This window comes from Vespa mandarinia, chromosome 13 (assembly GCF_050613455.1).
Source record: "Vespa mandarinia isolate Hongniang chromosome 13, ASM5061345v1, whole genome shotgun sequence".
In the NCBI taxonomy this organism is placed as follows: Eukaryota; Metazoa; Arthropoda; class Insecta; order Hymenoptera; family Vespidae; genus Vespa; species Vespa mandarinia.
The window spans coordinates 1,402,501-1,418,508 of NC_140822.1; the positions used below are offsets into that span (position 1 = coordinate 1,402,501).

The 16,008-nt window shown below is 27.7% G+C and overlaps 1 protein-coding gene across 1 annotated transcript; it reads left to right on the plus strand.

The window, feature by feature from the left end:
• Positions 1-11,619: 11,619 nt before the first annotated feature.
• Positions 11,620-15,759, plus strand: LOC146872572 (uncharacterized). Its single transcript, XM_085660883.1, has 2 exons — positions 11,620-11,747; positions 11,994-15,759. The coding sequence occupies exons 1-2, from the start codon at positions 11,699-11,701 to the stop codon at positions 12,401-12,403; spliced, it is 459 nt and encodes a 152-aa protein (XP_085517009.1). The 5' UTR covers positions 11,620-11,698; the 3' UTR covers positions 12,404-15,759.
• The last annotated feature ends 249 nt before the right edge of the window (positions 15,760-16,008 follow it).

A 16,008-nucleotide genomic window follows, 5' to 3' on the forward strand; every position in this document is an offset into this window, starting at 1 on the left:
AAAAAAAAAAAATATATATATATATATATATACACACACATATATACATATACATATACATATATGTATGTATAAGAAAAAGCGCATTTAGGGGAAGTGTCATAACGCCTTTAATGAAATTTGATTTTCTTTCTTTCTTCTCTCTTTTATTTTTTTATTTTTATTTCATTCTTTATTCTTCTTTTTCTTCTTCTTCTTCTTTTTCTTCTTCTTCTTCTTCTTCTTCTTCACATTGTATAACTTTATATTAGAGCTTTGTTATCTTTTTTTTTTTTTTTCTAATCGCGGCTAACTTGAGTCTTATATAAGGTAATATATATACATATATATATACATATATATATATATATATATATATATACGTATATATATATACAATTGGGCTTATTAATTGTATTTAATTAGGTGTTTATATAATTCTGATTTAAAAGCAAATATAGACGAGAAGTGGGAAAGTGGGGATTGCGATCATGTTCCTTGGATTTAATTATTTTTTTGAGGTGTCGGTTTGGGATTTGGGAAAACTCTAACCGAAGAGAATTAAGGAAATAGGAAAAAAAAAAGTGCAAAAAACAAAAAAAAAGAGAAAAGAAAAGAAAAAACTAATAATAATCGTCGATTTAATTAAACTCGTCGATATAAAACGAAAGGGAATCGATTTAATTTAAATTTCAGAAAAGTAATACGAAAAAAAAAAAGAGAGAGAGAGAGAGAGAGAGAGAGAGAGAGAGAGAAAACATATTAATTCTTTTTTATAAAACATATATATATATATATATACATATAATTATATATTCTTTTTCGTTTCGTATGAAAGTGTGTATACTTTGAGAAAAAAGAAAGAAAAAATTAGAAAAAAAAAAAAAGAAAAAAATAGCAAAGGGGGAAAAAAGAGAAGTGTAAGGAAAATTGACTTTTCCACTTTTTTCTTTTTGCCTATTTTTCTTCCTTTCTTTCTATCTTTCCTTATTGTTATTCTTTTTTTTCTTTTCTTTTCTTTTCTTTTTCTTCTTCTTTCTTATATGCGCAAAAAATCGTGTGTGATACTATATATTTTTAGAAGCTAATTACATATTTAATTCCATCCGCGCGCTGGATCGTGATCGAGTAGGAGGAGGAGGAGGAGGAGGAGGAGGAAGAGGAGGAAATAAATAAAAAGGGAAAGAGAGAGAGAGAGAGAGAGAAAGAAAGAAAGAGAAAAAGAAAGTAAAGAACACGGAGATTGGTGACGAGGGACGAAAAACGTTTTGGAAGCTTTACGCGTTTAGTGAATTTAGCTGCAAAAAGGATGTGTTTTATTTTATATTATTTTTTAATTTTTTTGTTTTTTTTTCTGCTACAAAATGCACTACATTGACATCAAGGTATTTAAAGGGATAAAAAGAAAGAGAGAGAGAGAGAGAGAGAGAGATGAGAAAAAATTTATACGGCGATTTATTTTTTTTGTATAATATATCTCTATTATTTTACGAAAATTTATACTACGGAGGGGATAAAAAATACTTACTTTCATCTTAGTACATTCGAAAGGACAACGCAGGACGTTTATTTCCAATTCGTAATGTGTGATGGGGGGTCTGAGACACGGGCGCGAATGATTTATTAGAAGGAATGGGAACAAAGAAATAAAAAAAAAAGAACAAAAAAGAAAGAAAGAACAAAAAAAAAATATATATATATATATATATATAAACCCGGTGAGAGCATATGGTACATATTGCATATGGGCGAACAAATTGTATAAAATTTTTTTATAGCTCGAAGAAAAATGAAATTAGGAGAAACAAAATTAACGAGAGAGAGAGAGAGAGAGAGAGAGATAGGTAGATATTTAGATTATTTTTATTTTTATTATTATTATTATTATTATTATTAATATTATTATTATTATCACTTTTATTATTAATATTATTATTATTAATATTATTATTCGAGCAGAACCGCGCTGTCGAGAGTTTAAGTTCATTTTCAAATTTCCGCAGGAGAGGAGGGAGAGCGGGAGGGAGGGAGGAAGGGAGGGAATTTAAAAAATTGGTTATCTAGATTTTTATCGCAATTTTTTTCGGCCTTAATATTTCGACATATGTAAGCCCATTGTTGTTGAAAAGAAAGATAAAGATAAAGAGAGAGAGAAAGTAAACGAATGAATGAAAATGAATGATAAAAGTTTTGTAATAGTGAAATAGAAAGAGAGAAAGAGAGAGAAACTGCAGATAAAAGATGTATGTAAGATTGTATGTGTGTGTGTGTGTGTGTGTGAGAGAGAGAGAGAGAGAGAGAGAGAGAGTAGACGAGCACAATCGAAATTTATTGCCGATATAATCGATGGGGGCAAGTAATATATATATATATATATATAATATATATATATATATATTTCTATATATTCCTTATATACATATTATATTTGGTATAATATAATAAATAATTTAACGAAAGTGAACAAAAATGGAAGAAAATGGATAAAAGACAAACGTTGTGTGATAAAATTAGCTCGGTCAAATGGAAATAAAAAAATGAAAAATGAAAAAAGAAAAAAGAAAGGAACTATAAATAGAAATTATTGTGAAATGATTTGGCAGACTATTAGAAATATTTAACGAGAAATATTTTATTTAGATCTTAAGGACCAAAAGGAAATGGCAAGAAAGATGGAAAGAGATAGAAAAAGATACAGAGAGAGAGAGAGAGAGAGAGAGAGAGTGAGAGAGAAAATTTAAAAATTTATTTACAGACACGCAATGTCAAAAACTTGCAACAAAGAAAAAAAAATTTAAAAAGAATTTAAAAAAAAAAAAAAAAAAGGAAGAAAAATTAAAATTTATTCTACAAATAAAAAATTATTTTATTATTACGAATAATATTGTGGCTTGGCACTTCTGTTTGACAGAGGTACTCGCTCTTTTCGTTTATCCGTGATCTTTTCTATAAGAAAGACAAAAAGAAAGAAAACGAGTGAGAGAAAAATTATTTTTATTATGTTTATTATTATTAATATTTTTTATATTTTCTTTTTTTTTTTTTGTCCTCACGGATCAAAAATGTAAATTTAAATATTAAATTATATCGTTGACAAATTTTGCAACCCGATCGAGATCGTTGAAGTCATTGCAAATTGTTGGATGAAATTAAAACAAAAAGAATTACTATATTTTCTACATTCTATATTATTAAATTAATATAATATTATTATATGTATTATTATATGTATTATTATTATTATTATTATTATTATTATTATTATTATTATTATTATTATTATTATATATTAATATATTATTCTTTCTCTTCTTCTTCTTCTTTTTATTATTATCATTAATATATATATATATATATATATATATATATATATATATATATATATATTAATTAGTTTAGAACCTCGGAAGAGAGAAAACAATTGTTATAACAAGAAATTTTGTGAAAAAAAAATTTTTCAAAGTTTTCTCGTCACTTGAACGCGCAATTTTTCTAAATTGAATCTAAAAAGAAAAAAAAAAAAAAGAAAAGGAAAAAAAAAAGAAAGGATGACTCGATGATCTCGATTCAAAATTCTCGAAATTATTCGAAAAAAGAAAAGGAAACGACGATTACGATAATTTACAAAAAAAAAAAAAATTACAAAAGAAAACAAAAAAATAAAGAAAAGAAAAGATAAGAAAGTATACTTCGACCGAGCGACGAATGTGAGAGTGAAAGGAGAGAGAAGAAATATTAATAAATACATACAATTAAAGTGAGATAAAGGTTTATTGAAATTATTTGAGATAGAATATGTGATTCATCATCAATTGCAATTGACCTCGTGCAACGTTTTAAACTCCCTGAGCGAGTTCTGTTAGTGCGAATGTGTGTATGTATTTGTGTTTGTGTGTCTCTGTGTTTAATTGATACGTGTAATTGAAATAGTGTAAATGTGAGAAAGCGATAGACATATATTTAGAAAAAGAGAGAAAGAGAGAAACAGAGAAAAGTAATGCGAGAGAGAGAGAGAGAGAGAGAGAGAGAGAGAGAGAGAGAGAAAGAGAGTATAATAATTTGTAAAGAAAGTTCGACCATCCACTACCACCAATATCACCACCACCACCACCACCACCACCACCGATCAAGTCCTTAGGCTATTTTTGTAGCATTTTTGCGAAACGCTTTATATCGTCATATGTAATAGAAAAGAGCAAGAAGCAAAATGTAAGCGAGAAAAAAAAATGCGACAGATGAATGAAAAGAAAAAAAATTAATACGCAAACATGTAATATAAATTAAGAGCGCCCGGAGTTAATTGATTAATTAATTGAATTTAATTATTTATAATAAATCGATTAATTAATCATATTAACGATGAAAAAGTGTCGAGCTAGGCGATGAAAGTCGAAGACCGAGTGTAAGAGTTTTACAACCGAAGAAGCCTTGTATTAAGTGCCTTCTAAATACGACGTAGATTTTAGGCTAGAAACAACAAAAAACAAAACAGACAGACGAGATTAATTTGAGAGAGAAAAGAAAAAAAAAAAGAATAAAAAAAAGAAAAAAAAAAAGAAAAGAAAAAATGGTAAAACAATGAAAGGAAAGCAAAAAAATAAATAAATAATTAATTAAATAAAAAAGAGAAGCGACACGAGAGGCGCTGGGCGCGTCCAGCTGTGTGAATATAAATTTTTTGCCGAGATACATATATGTATATATATATATATATATATATATATATATATATGTATATAATATATATAACTAATCTATATACGCAATGGTAACACACAACACGCATATCGTCGACACTCACTTTTGCGTTCGGTCTTTTTAATATAATATTTTCTCGATCGAACTTTCTTTTCTTTTCTTTTTGAACGAACGTAAAGAAAAGAAATATATATATATATACATATATATATATAAAAAAAAATATGTTTCGCTATTGTTACTAATTAATTAGATATTTTCTATGATCGAGAATATAAAAGGAAAACGATAAAAAATTATAAAGATTGAAAATTAAATTAATTGATCGATGCTCGATCGACGCAAGAGATCGTCGACTTAACGCGTGTCGAGTGTGGTATCATCAGCTGATATATTAAAGCACACGCGTGTCTCGAAAACCACAGTGATATTTTTTTAGAGAGAGAGAGAGAGAGAGAGAGAGAGAGAGAGAGAGATAGTGATGGAAAAATATTTATTTTATAAATTCACGCTTAAATGAATGAAAGCAAAAGCAAGAGAGAAATAAAAAAGGAACAAGGAATTAAATTTAATTAAATTTAATCTCGATCGCTCGCCTTTGTACTGCCAGTAAGACGTATTCTATTCAACTCACATTATATCGATCTAATAATCGATTAAATAATAATGACGAGCCTCTCACGATTTATTTTTTTATTATTACTATTACTATTATTAATATTATTATTATTATTATTATTATTATTATTATTATTATTATTATTATTATTATTATTATTGTGTATTATGTATTTTTCTTTTTATTTTATTAATTATATTTTTCTCCCTTCCGATCCAATCGCGTTCGTTCGAACTTCGATCGATCTTTCTGATTCCTTTTTTTATACGTATAATATAATAATAAATAAATATATATATATATATAAGTATATACACGCATACATACATACACACATACACACACACATACATACATAGTATATATATTATAAATATTAAAACAAATATATATATATATATATATATGCACACACACACAGACACAAGTATATTTAAGTATGTATTACTGCGACGTTCTTTACAGCGTCCATTCCACGAAAGCTTAGTGAGATTTTTCATTAATTTATGATTTTCCACTTGGCTATGATCGATATCGATCGGAATACGTCGACGAACGATTGGATTGAAGAATGTGAAGGAAAGAAAAAAAAAAAGAAAGAAAGAAAGAAAAGGAATACGAAGGGAGAAAAAGAAAAAAAAAAAGAAGAAGAAAAATAAATGATATCCCGAATCGCGAGGAGCTCGTTCTATAATCACGCCAATCATACTGTTCTGTTCTTTTTTTTTTTCTTCGCAATTACTGTTTCCTCGGCTCACTCGCTATAATAGCCAAACAATGTGATTCTTGCGATTAATTTTTTTTACACTACTCCAATCTTTATATACATATATTTATTTTCATATATATATATATATATATATATATATATATATATATATATATATATAAATATAGTGTCGTACTCTTATTTTTCCTTTTTCTTTTTTCTTTTTTTTTTTTTTTCTTTTTTGCATAATTCTTCTTTTACCTCTCTCATTTTTTTCTTTTTCATTAGTTAATTAATTAATTGTATGATTGATTGGTTGATTAATTGATGGATTATAAATATCCAAGGATATATATATATATATATATGTGTATGTATATTGCTCCTTCCTCAGCGCCGTTCCTTTTTTTTATGCGTTTTTTATTTAGACGTGTGTAAACAGTACAATTATCCGCGTATATTATTAGTGATAAATTTAAAAAGCAAGAAAGAAAGAAAGAAAGAAAGAAAGAAAGAAAGAAAGAAAGGAAGGAAGGTAGGAAGAAAGGGAAAAATAAAAAAAAAAAAAGAAAATAAAACAAAAAAAGAAAAGTTATCGAGTGCGAGAAGTTCCGATTGAATTTTCTTATTAATATTTCTTTTTTCCTTATTTTTTTTTCTTTTTTTTTTCTTTTTGTTTTTTTTATAATTTTATTCTGCCAATCTTGAAGATAAAAAAGAGAGAGAGAGAGAAGGAGAGGACAGTGAACGTATATACTTAAATATATGTATATATTATAATAAAAAAAAAAAAAAAAAAAAAAAAAAAAAAAAAAAAAAGAAAAAAAAAAAGAAAAAAAAAAGAGAGAGAGAGAAAAAACAAAAAGAATACGAAAAAGAAAAAGTATTAGAACGTCTCGCACTCTTAACTTTTAAAATACTACATATGCTATTTAGTATGTACAAGCGCTGTATTCGAACTGTATAATGAAAAGAATAATGTCCGTGTGTGTATGTGTGTACGTGTATACGTATGTATGTGTGTGTTTGTGAGAGAGAGAATGAGAAATGAATCGGAAGGTAAAGGAAGGAGTAGAGAAGAACAAAATATTGATTAAGACAATTGATCGAAGCGTGATAAAACAAACAAAATGAAAAAATAAAAAAATTAAAATTAATAATCAAAAATTCGAGGAATGAAGGAAGGATGGTAACAATAATGGAGAAAAAAAAAATAATGTAACGAAGTAAAATGTTAAGAAAAAAAAAAAAGAACGCAAAAAAAAAAGAACCGGAAAAGTAAGAGTGAGAGAACATAAAACGAACAAATGTCAACGTAACCGTGCTTTGTGCATGCGTGTAATATTTGTATGCGTGTCCTGTGTGTGCGTTTTTTTGTGTAAAAGAAAAAAGAATGAGAGATGATAGAGAGAGAAAAAAAAAATATATATATATATATATATATATATATATATATATATATATATATAGATAAATAGATAGATAGATACTTAGATAGATAGAGGAAGTGCACGTAAAAACGAACATAATTATAACTTCCGCTCAGCGCCTCGAACGCGTAACGTTAACTTGTAATCGTTAGTAACATTTCTTATCGCCATGTATTTTGCCAACGAACGTGATCGATGAATTATTAATTATTATTATTATTATTCTTATTTTTATTCTTATTCTTCTTCTTCTTCTTATTCTACTTCTATTTCTAATTCTTCTTCTTCTTCTTCTTCTTCTTCTTCTTCTTCTTCTTCTTCTTCTTCATCTTCTTTATTTTTTTCTCATTTTGTCTTTACATGTTTCTTTTTCTTTAAATAAATAAACATATATATATATATATATATATATATATATATATGTACGTACGTATATTATTTACTGTTTAGATTTAAAAAAGGAAAATAATGATTAACATGATTACACGATTAAACGATAATCTTTCTAAATACTTTTTGCTAGCCTCTCGAAATATAATTATACTCATACACGTACACATACACAAACATACATATACGTACAACATATACTTAGAAACGCGCGCGCAAATATACATATACACGAAGAAGATAAAGTATCATACGATAATAGTATACGCACACGTGATCACATATACAGAAAATATGTACAAAATACATTTTTGATTAACGGGTTACGTTATAATAAAGAGACATATACATGTCCATATATATATATATGTATCACGTATTTGACATACATACACGTACAAGAGACACGTTAAAGGCGTAAACAAATTGTATCATTTTATCGAGAAGAAAATAACTGAAGGTTAAAAACAAAAGATTTGTATGACGATGATTAGCCAATAATTATATTAATTAATATAATAATAATAATGATGATGATGATGATGACGATATAATGATAATGATGATAATAATAATAATAATAATAATAATAATAATAATAATAATAATAATAATAATAATAATAATAATAATAATAATAATAATAATGATAATTAATGATAAAGATAATGATAATAATATTTCAACTTTTACTCTCGCGCTGCCTCTTGTCAACTGGCTTTACTTTTCTATTCGTGTGTGTTATGAGGGTGAAAGAGAGAGAGAGAGAGAGACCGAGAGAAATATTAATAAACAAGAAAAGTATATATATATATATATATATATATATATATATATATATATACTCAAAGAGAGAGAGAGAGAGAGAGAGAATGGGACGCAAAAAGGAAAAAACGACAAAACAAAAGAAAATATCTAAAATCAACAAAGAATATATACATATGCGTAAGTGATATATATATATATATATATATATATTATATGTATATATATATCACCTGCTTTATACAAAAAGCCGAGAGATAGTGAGAGTTAGTGAGAGAGAAAGAGAGAAAGAGAGAGAGAATGAGTGTGTGAGAGAAAGAGAAAGAAAGAAAGAGACAAAGAGAGAGAGAGAGAGAGAGAGAGAGAGAGACAAAAATTCTCGTTTTATAAGTCCCTCTCTCATCTTGTTTTATCGTTGTGCTTCCTTTCTCGTTTCCCTTTTCTTAAAAAATATTTGTACACGTAAATATTACCTATATCGTTTTTCGATCTTTCGAACATTCCAAAGCGCTTGTTTTCCTCCTTTTTTTTTATTTCTTCTTCGTTATTCTCTATTCTTTTCTTGTTTTTTTTTTTTTTTGTCAATTTGTAGAGAGCCTTGTATTCGATTATAGAGCAAAATAAAGTCCTAGAAAGACAAACAACGTTCTTCCCTTTGGGATTTTGTCTATTGGTTCTTTTTTCTTCTTTTTTTTCTTTTTTTTTTTTTCTCGAGAAAGACATTTTTTTATTCCTTTTTTTTTTTTTTTTAATCTTTTTCATAAACAGATATTATAGATATCTATCGCGTTTCTTAGTGCAGGGATTCTCAACGTGTGCATTAATGCGATAACATAAAAACCAAATGATAAGAAAAATAAAAAAATGATTGTGAATTTGTTCCATTGATTCTTCTCTTCGATTACTCACCTAAAATACGAATCTAATAATATTTTGAAGGACATACTCTTTGTAATTTATGAATGTACAATTTATTACACACACACACACACATATATATATATATATCTTGTCTATTTGTACAAGGAGTATGCCAATTGTATACATAGTAACAAAGGATACATGAAACATTTGAGATTGAGAATCCCTGCACATTGGAGTATCATCAATAGGATTCATCCTAGTTTTGGATATTACCAAGAGGATATCCTTTTATAAAGAAGAAGAAAAAGAAGAAGAAGAAGAAGAAGAAGAAAAAGAAGAAAAAGAAGAAAATTACGAAGAAAAGAAAAATATATTATATACGTCAATTAAAAGGCAACACTTCATGTTCACTTCTTCCGCATACTAATCGAACGAATTTTTCGCAGGTGTTCCGGTGTTCCGGTGTGATTAATCATCGTATCAACGGACAACCACATCGATAATTTCAACTGTTAAAAGGACTTTAATCGCGTGTGTATGTATATATCATCGTGAAGAATCATCGAGGGATATTAGCTGGCTATATCTATCTATCGGGATTGACAGAAAGAAAAGCAAGAGATTGGACATTGATGGTTTAAAAAAAAAAAAAAATAAATAAATAAATAAATAAATAAATAAATAAAATAAAATAAAATGTAAAATAAAATTTAACGAAGAACCTAATTTTACTCATAATCTTGGATTATAATTGCCTTGTAATCAATAGTTTCGTTTTAATAACGTATGTTCCTTTTGAGTTTCAGGAGGTCCGAGAGGACGAACACGATGGCTCAGAGATCATTTTGAAGGAGTGAAGGATAGAGATACTCATCGTTGGTGATGATTTCTTGGTTAATTAAGTGAAAGAAAAAAAAAAAAAAAGAAAAGAAAAGAAAAGAAAAACAAAAAAAGAAATAATAATAATAATAACACGAAAAAAAAAGGGATGACTTATGGTGATCTGTTGTAGACGATCTCAAAGTACTTTTTTACGTATATACATTGGATCAATTGATTTTGTGTCCTTTAACGAAGAACAAAGAAATTTACGATTTATCAGGTGTTAACTTTTAAAGAAAAAAAAAAAAAAAAATATATATATATATATATATATATATATATATATATATATATATGTATATATGATGAAACATTATAGTACGTTATAGTTAACATCAGTATTATCGAAAAGAAGAAACTTATATTTCTTTAGGAATGAACGCTGTCATATATTTGAATTAGTTCACCCTAGAAAGTAGAAATTCATATATAATAACCCGTAATACTTGAAACCGTAGATTATACATAGATACATAAATACATATACGTAAATACGTACATACATACGTGCATACATACATACATATATAAATACATACATAAATATCATAGATACATATATACGTAATCGGAGATAAGGACTCGAGAGACAATGAAATGATGAATGATTGATTAATCGTCGTTTATAATTGTCTCCCGAACTTTCCGTTTCTTCAGGCACGTTTATTTTTTTTTTGTCCGATTGAGAAATATCTATTATCACAATCCCAAAAGTATTATACATATATATGTATACATTTTAAATTAAAATATATATATATATATATATATATATATATATATTTTATTTCTCCCCTACTTTTTTTTTTCAAAGGATCATCCAATTTGACAATCAACATGCCCGATCAAACCAACAAACCTTGGAACATGCCCAATATATAACATGCTCGTTGTTGCTAAAAGCTTGACGACTTTCTACCTTTTTTGTATGTTTACTTTATATAATTTTATTTTTCTCTTTTATTTTTATTTTTCTTTTACTTTTTTTTTCTCTCTTCTTCTTATAATCTTCTTTTTGTCCTTGTGTTTTTTTTCTTTGTTCCAATTCTTTTCTTTTTTTTTTTTTTTCTTTTTTTTTTTTTTTCTTTTCTTTTCTTTTCGTTGGCATGGCTCGCGCCGTTGTTGAAAGAGAGAGAGCCCGCCCGCCCGCCCGCCAGCCCGCCAGCCCGCCAGCCCGCCCGGCCCTTTTTTATCGTGCAAAGCAAAGCAAAGCAAAGCAAAGCAAAGCAAAGCCAGGCAAAGCAAAGCAAAGCAAAGCAAAAGCAAAAGCAAAACAAAACAAAACAAAACAAAACAAAACAACAAAACAAAACAAAACAAAACAAAACAAAACAAAATAAAACAAAACAAAGGAAAAGGAAGATGTGGGAGAGTGGAGAAAGAAAAGAAGAAGAAAAAAAAAAGAAAAAAGGTAGAAAAAAAACAGGAAAAAAATTTGGAAAAAACATAAATAGAAAAAGAAAGAAAACGTGATATAACGCATACATACATACATACATACATACATACATACATACATACATACATACATACATACATGCATACATATATACATACATACATACATACGTACATAGATCGGAGTGATGAAAATTAATCTAATTAATCGAGATGGCTAATATCGGTTCGTCGAACCCTTTGCTTATAAATTTTTCAGGATTCTTCGCTGGTCTTGGTTGGAGTGGTGAGGGTGTTGGGACACGTAGAACATCCTCGAGGAATAGCAGCGAGGATGTACCAGCACCATTGACCCCGCAGCGACGTGCCAGGCTCCATTGTCCTGGACGACATTCTGGAAGGAACAACAATCGTCCATTGGGTAGCATACAAACGTCGGGCCACGATCGTCGTCACAATTGTTCGAGATGCGGCAAGAGTTATAAAAATGCATATATACTTAAGAGACACATATTGTACGAGTGCGGTAAGGCACCATCATTCAGTTGTCCCCATTGCGCGTTTAGTTCAAAATACGAAAGGAATTTAAAGGCTCATATTAATCATCGTCATGTCGACGTAGTACAGTCTGCTCAATCGGCGGCCACTGCGCTCAATCAAAGAGCCTGAAGATCGTTTTTACGATCAACTTTTCGTATTTCCTTCCTTTAAAAGAATCTTTTATCTTTTTTTTTTTTTTTTTTTTTTTTCCATTTATCCTCCCCGTCCTATCCCATCCTATCCCGTCATTTAAAATCCTCACCTCGCCATGGTCCCTCATCATTTTTCCTTTTTTTTGGCTTCATTATTTTCTCCTCGATCTCTCTGTTTTGTCGACTGCGATCACGAGAAGAAGGGGGGAGAGGTGAGAGAGAGAAAGAGAGAGAGAGAGAGAGATCGAGCAAAATTCTAATACCAAATTTTGTTTGTTTTTCTTGTTTACTTTTTTGGTGCTTTTTTTGTTTTTGTTTTCTTTGTTTTTTTTTTGTTTTTCGACAACAATGGTGCTCTGTTACAATGTTAAAAGAAAATTTGTGGGAATACTTTCGCGAATATTTTCTTTTTTCTTTTTCCTCCCTAAAGAATTTATATATATATATATATATATATTTTTTTTTTTTCCGAGTAGACTCCTATTATGATTTTCCATTAACCTCCACTCCCTTCTCTCAATTTTAATGATAATCATAAATCATTCTATAGCCATCTGATTATTATCTCGTTGTGCCATACGACGAAGTCGTTATATCGATAACAGGACGTTTTAAACGGGTAGCCGTAGTAATGTATGTATGTATAAACAAATGATATACCAGCAACAATACCGAATCAACATTGGAGAGGCTGAGGAAAAAAGAAAATAAAAGAAAAGAAAAAAAAAAGAAAAAAAAAAAGAAAAAGGAAAAGTGTTCTCGTTAATAAAAGTAAATGAAAAAAAAGAAAAAAAAAAAGAGAAATAAAATAAAATAAAAGTAGAAGATAAAAAAAATAGAAAGAAAGAAAGAAAGAAAGAAAGGAAGGAAGAAAGGAAGAAAGAAAAAAAAAAACAACTTAAGTAGCACTCTATCGTGAGACAATATTATATAATTATAACTGCAATTGCGGTTTAATATTCGTTTTTACTTTTGCTTTGTAATCCGTTATCAAAACGTATACATAAACACACACACACACACACACATACACACACACACACATATATATATAAATATATAAATATAATAAGCATTTGTGAAACATTGTGAAAAATAGAAAAATCAGCGCGTAAATCGAAGAAAGAAGAAGGAAAAAAGAAAAGAAAAGAAAAGAAAAAAAATTAATATTTGTATTTTTGAAGGCTCCGGGCGTAACGTCAAATTTTAATTTTGGGCTTGAAATTACAAAAAAAAAAAGAAAAAAAAAAGAAAGAAAGGAAGAAAAAAAGAAAAAAAAAGAAAAGCAAGAACAAAAAAAATAAAACAGAAGAAAAGAAAGAAGTATAATCAAATGAATAACTAAAAGTATTTTTTGATTTTGCCAAAATTATATTAAGCTATTTCTGATATTGTTATTTTCGAAGAGCATTTTAAATATCTACTTTAATATATGTGGACACAGATAAAGAACGAATATCCTAGTTTGGGACTTATGATAAATACGGCCCACGACGGCCAACGAAGGAAGCAAAAGTAATAAAAAGAGAAGGATATAAAAATGGATGACTAAAATGAAAATAGAAAAAAAAAGAAAAGAAAAGAAAAGAAAAGAAAGGAAAAGAAATCACATGAAAAAGAAAAAATTTAGTAGATCCTCCACGAAAGACGTGAGACTTAGCAGCCAACCAACTTGTTGTTGGATATTCATTTTAATGAGATACATATTTAAGGCGTATGATCAAATTGATCGCATTGTTGAATATTTTAATAGACTCGAACGAGAAAAATCCGAGAGGAAAAGAAAGGTGCAAAACGCGTACGCTTATCTTTTTCTTCTCTCTTTTCGTTTTTTTTTTTTTTTGTTTTTTTACTTTACTTCATTTTGTCTTTTTCTTATTACTTATTTATTTATTTATTTATTTACTCACGGAGACATAAATGTGACGCGCTTTTGTTTTATTTTTTGTTTCCTTTTTTTCTATTTTCTTTTACTTTTTTTTTCTTTCTTCGGAAGTGATGAAAAAATTATTTCTAACTTTTGTATATTTATTTATGTATTAATTTAATACTGATTATCTAGTCACGCTCGTTCACGATCTCCATAAAATTTATATATACATATATATATGTATATATATTTTTTCTTAAATATAGATAGAATAAGCCAAAAATTCTTAAGCAAATTATAAAAATCAATTACTTTTTTACGTTATTTCTAGTACTAATTCTATTTCAGATTGTAAAAAAAAAAATTTGTAGGCTTGTAATTTTTAAAGATCTGACAAAAAAAAAAGAAAAAAAAGAATTAAAATCCTTGAAATGTCACGAAATAAGATTAATTGATTTTTTAAAATCGCTTGAGTATTTTATGGCTCATTCCTAGTCGTTTTAATGGTAAAAAAAAAAAAAGCATACTTATGTATGTATATATTTACTTTTTCGTTCGTTTAATGTGTTTAATGTGATTAGAAAGAAGAAAGAAAAAAAAAAAATGATGATATAAAATTCGATCGTCTTCTCGAAAATCTCTTCGAGTCCGAATAGAGATTCTTAAATTTTACGAGCGCCGATTATTTTTCTACTAATACTAAGCGATCGTTCACACAAAACAGGCTCAAAACAACGAATCCTGTTATTAACACTAATCCCCTGATTTATAGCTCTCTAGCAAAGCCGTAGCATAAGAAATTCTCAAGTGAAGAGAAATTAAAAGAGATTAAAAGAGAACAAAAAAAGAAAAAAAAAAAAACAATAAAAAGAAAACTAAATCAAAAAAAGAAGAAAAAAGAAAATCAACGAAAAGAAGAAAATAAATCGAATCAGTTGGGAGGAGGGCGGGAAGGGGCGGAGGACAGAGGAGGGATCTACGGAGATCTCCGATTGGAAAAATAAAATGTAAATAAAAAAAAAAAAAAAAGAAAAAAAATAATAAGAGTTACGCGCCAAATAGACCAAAGACGATCTAAAAAAAAAAAAAATAAAAAAGAAGAAAGAAAAAGAAGAGAAGGGAGAAGGAAGGAGAATTTGACAAAAAAAAATATATATATATAAATAAATAAATAAATAAATAAATAAATCTCATTTTTTGGTTGTTACGAGAGCAAACTCCATGACAAAGGAATTTTAAATTAGCGATCGTATCTTTCGACTAATTTTGTCGACCGATAATGATCGATTATTATACTTCTAATTAATTTCTAATTATAAAGTAGAGTCGTCTAGTCTAAATAGCTGGCCTAAACCGGCCACGACTTATATAAAAGTAGATATTGAAGATAGAGAATATATTTGAATCAAAAAGTACATTTACATATATCTCTATATATATATATATATATATATATATATATAATATACACGGTAATATATATGTATATATGTACATATATACCTTCATAAATATATATGCATATATATACATATATACATGCATAAATGTATATGCATATATATAGAGTGGGATTATAACTTTGATCAAATGGGATTACAAATTAGATATCTTCGTTTTTTTCCTGTTTTTCTTTTCTTTTGAGAAATTTTTAACAAAAGACATACATTATTGTGGAAGCCATAATGTAATAGTTATAATTTTTATGAAGG

Coding starts and splice junctions, on each gene's coding strand:
- LOC146872572 (XM_085660883.1), top strand. CDS start 11,699: ATGTGGGAGAGTGGAGAAAGAAAAGAAGAAGAAAAAAAAAAGAAAAAA. Junction 11,748..11,993: donor AGAAAAAAAAAAGAAAAAAG/GTAGAAAAAAAA, acceptor TAAATTTTTCAG/GATTCTTCGCTGGTCTTGGT.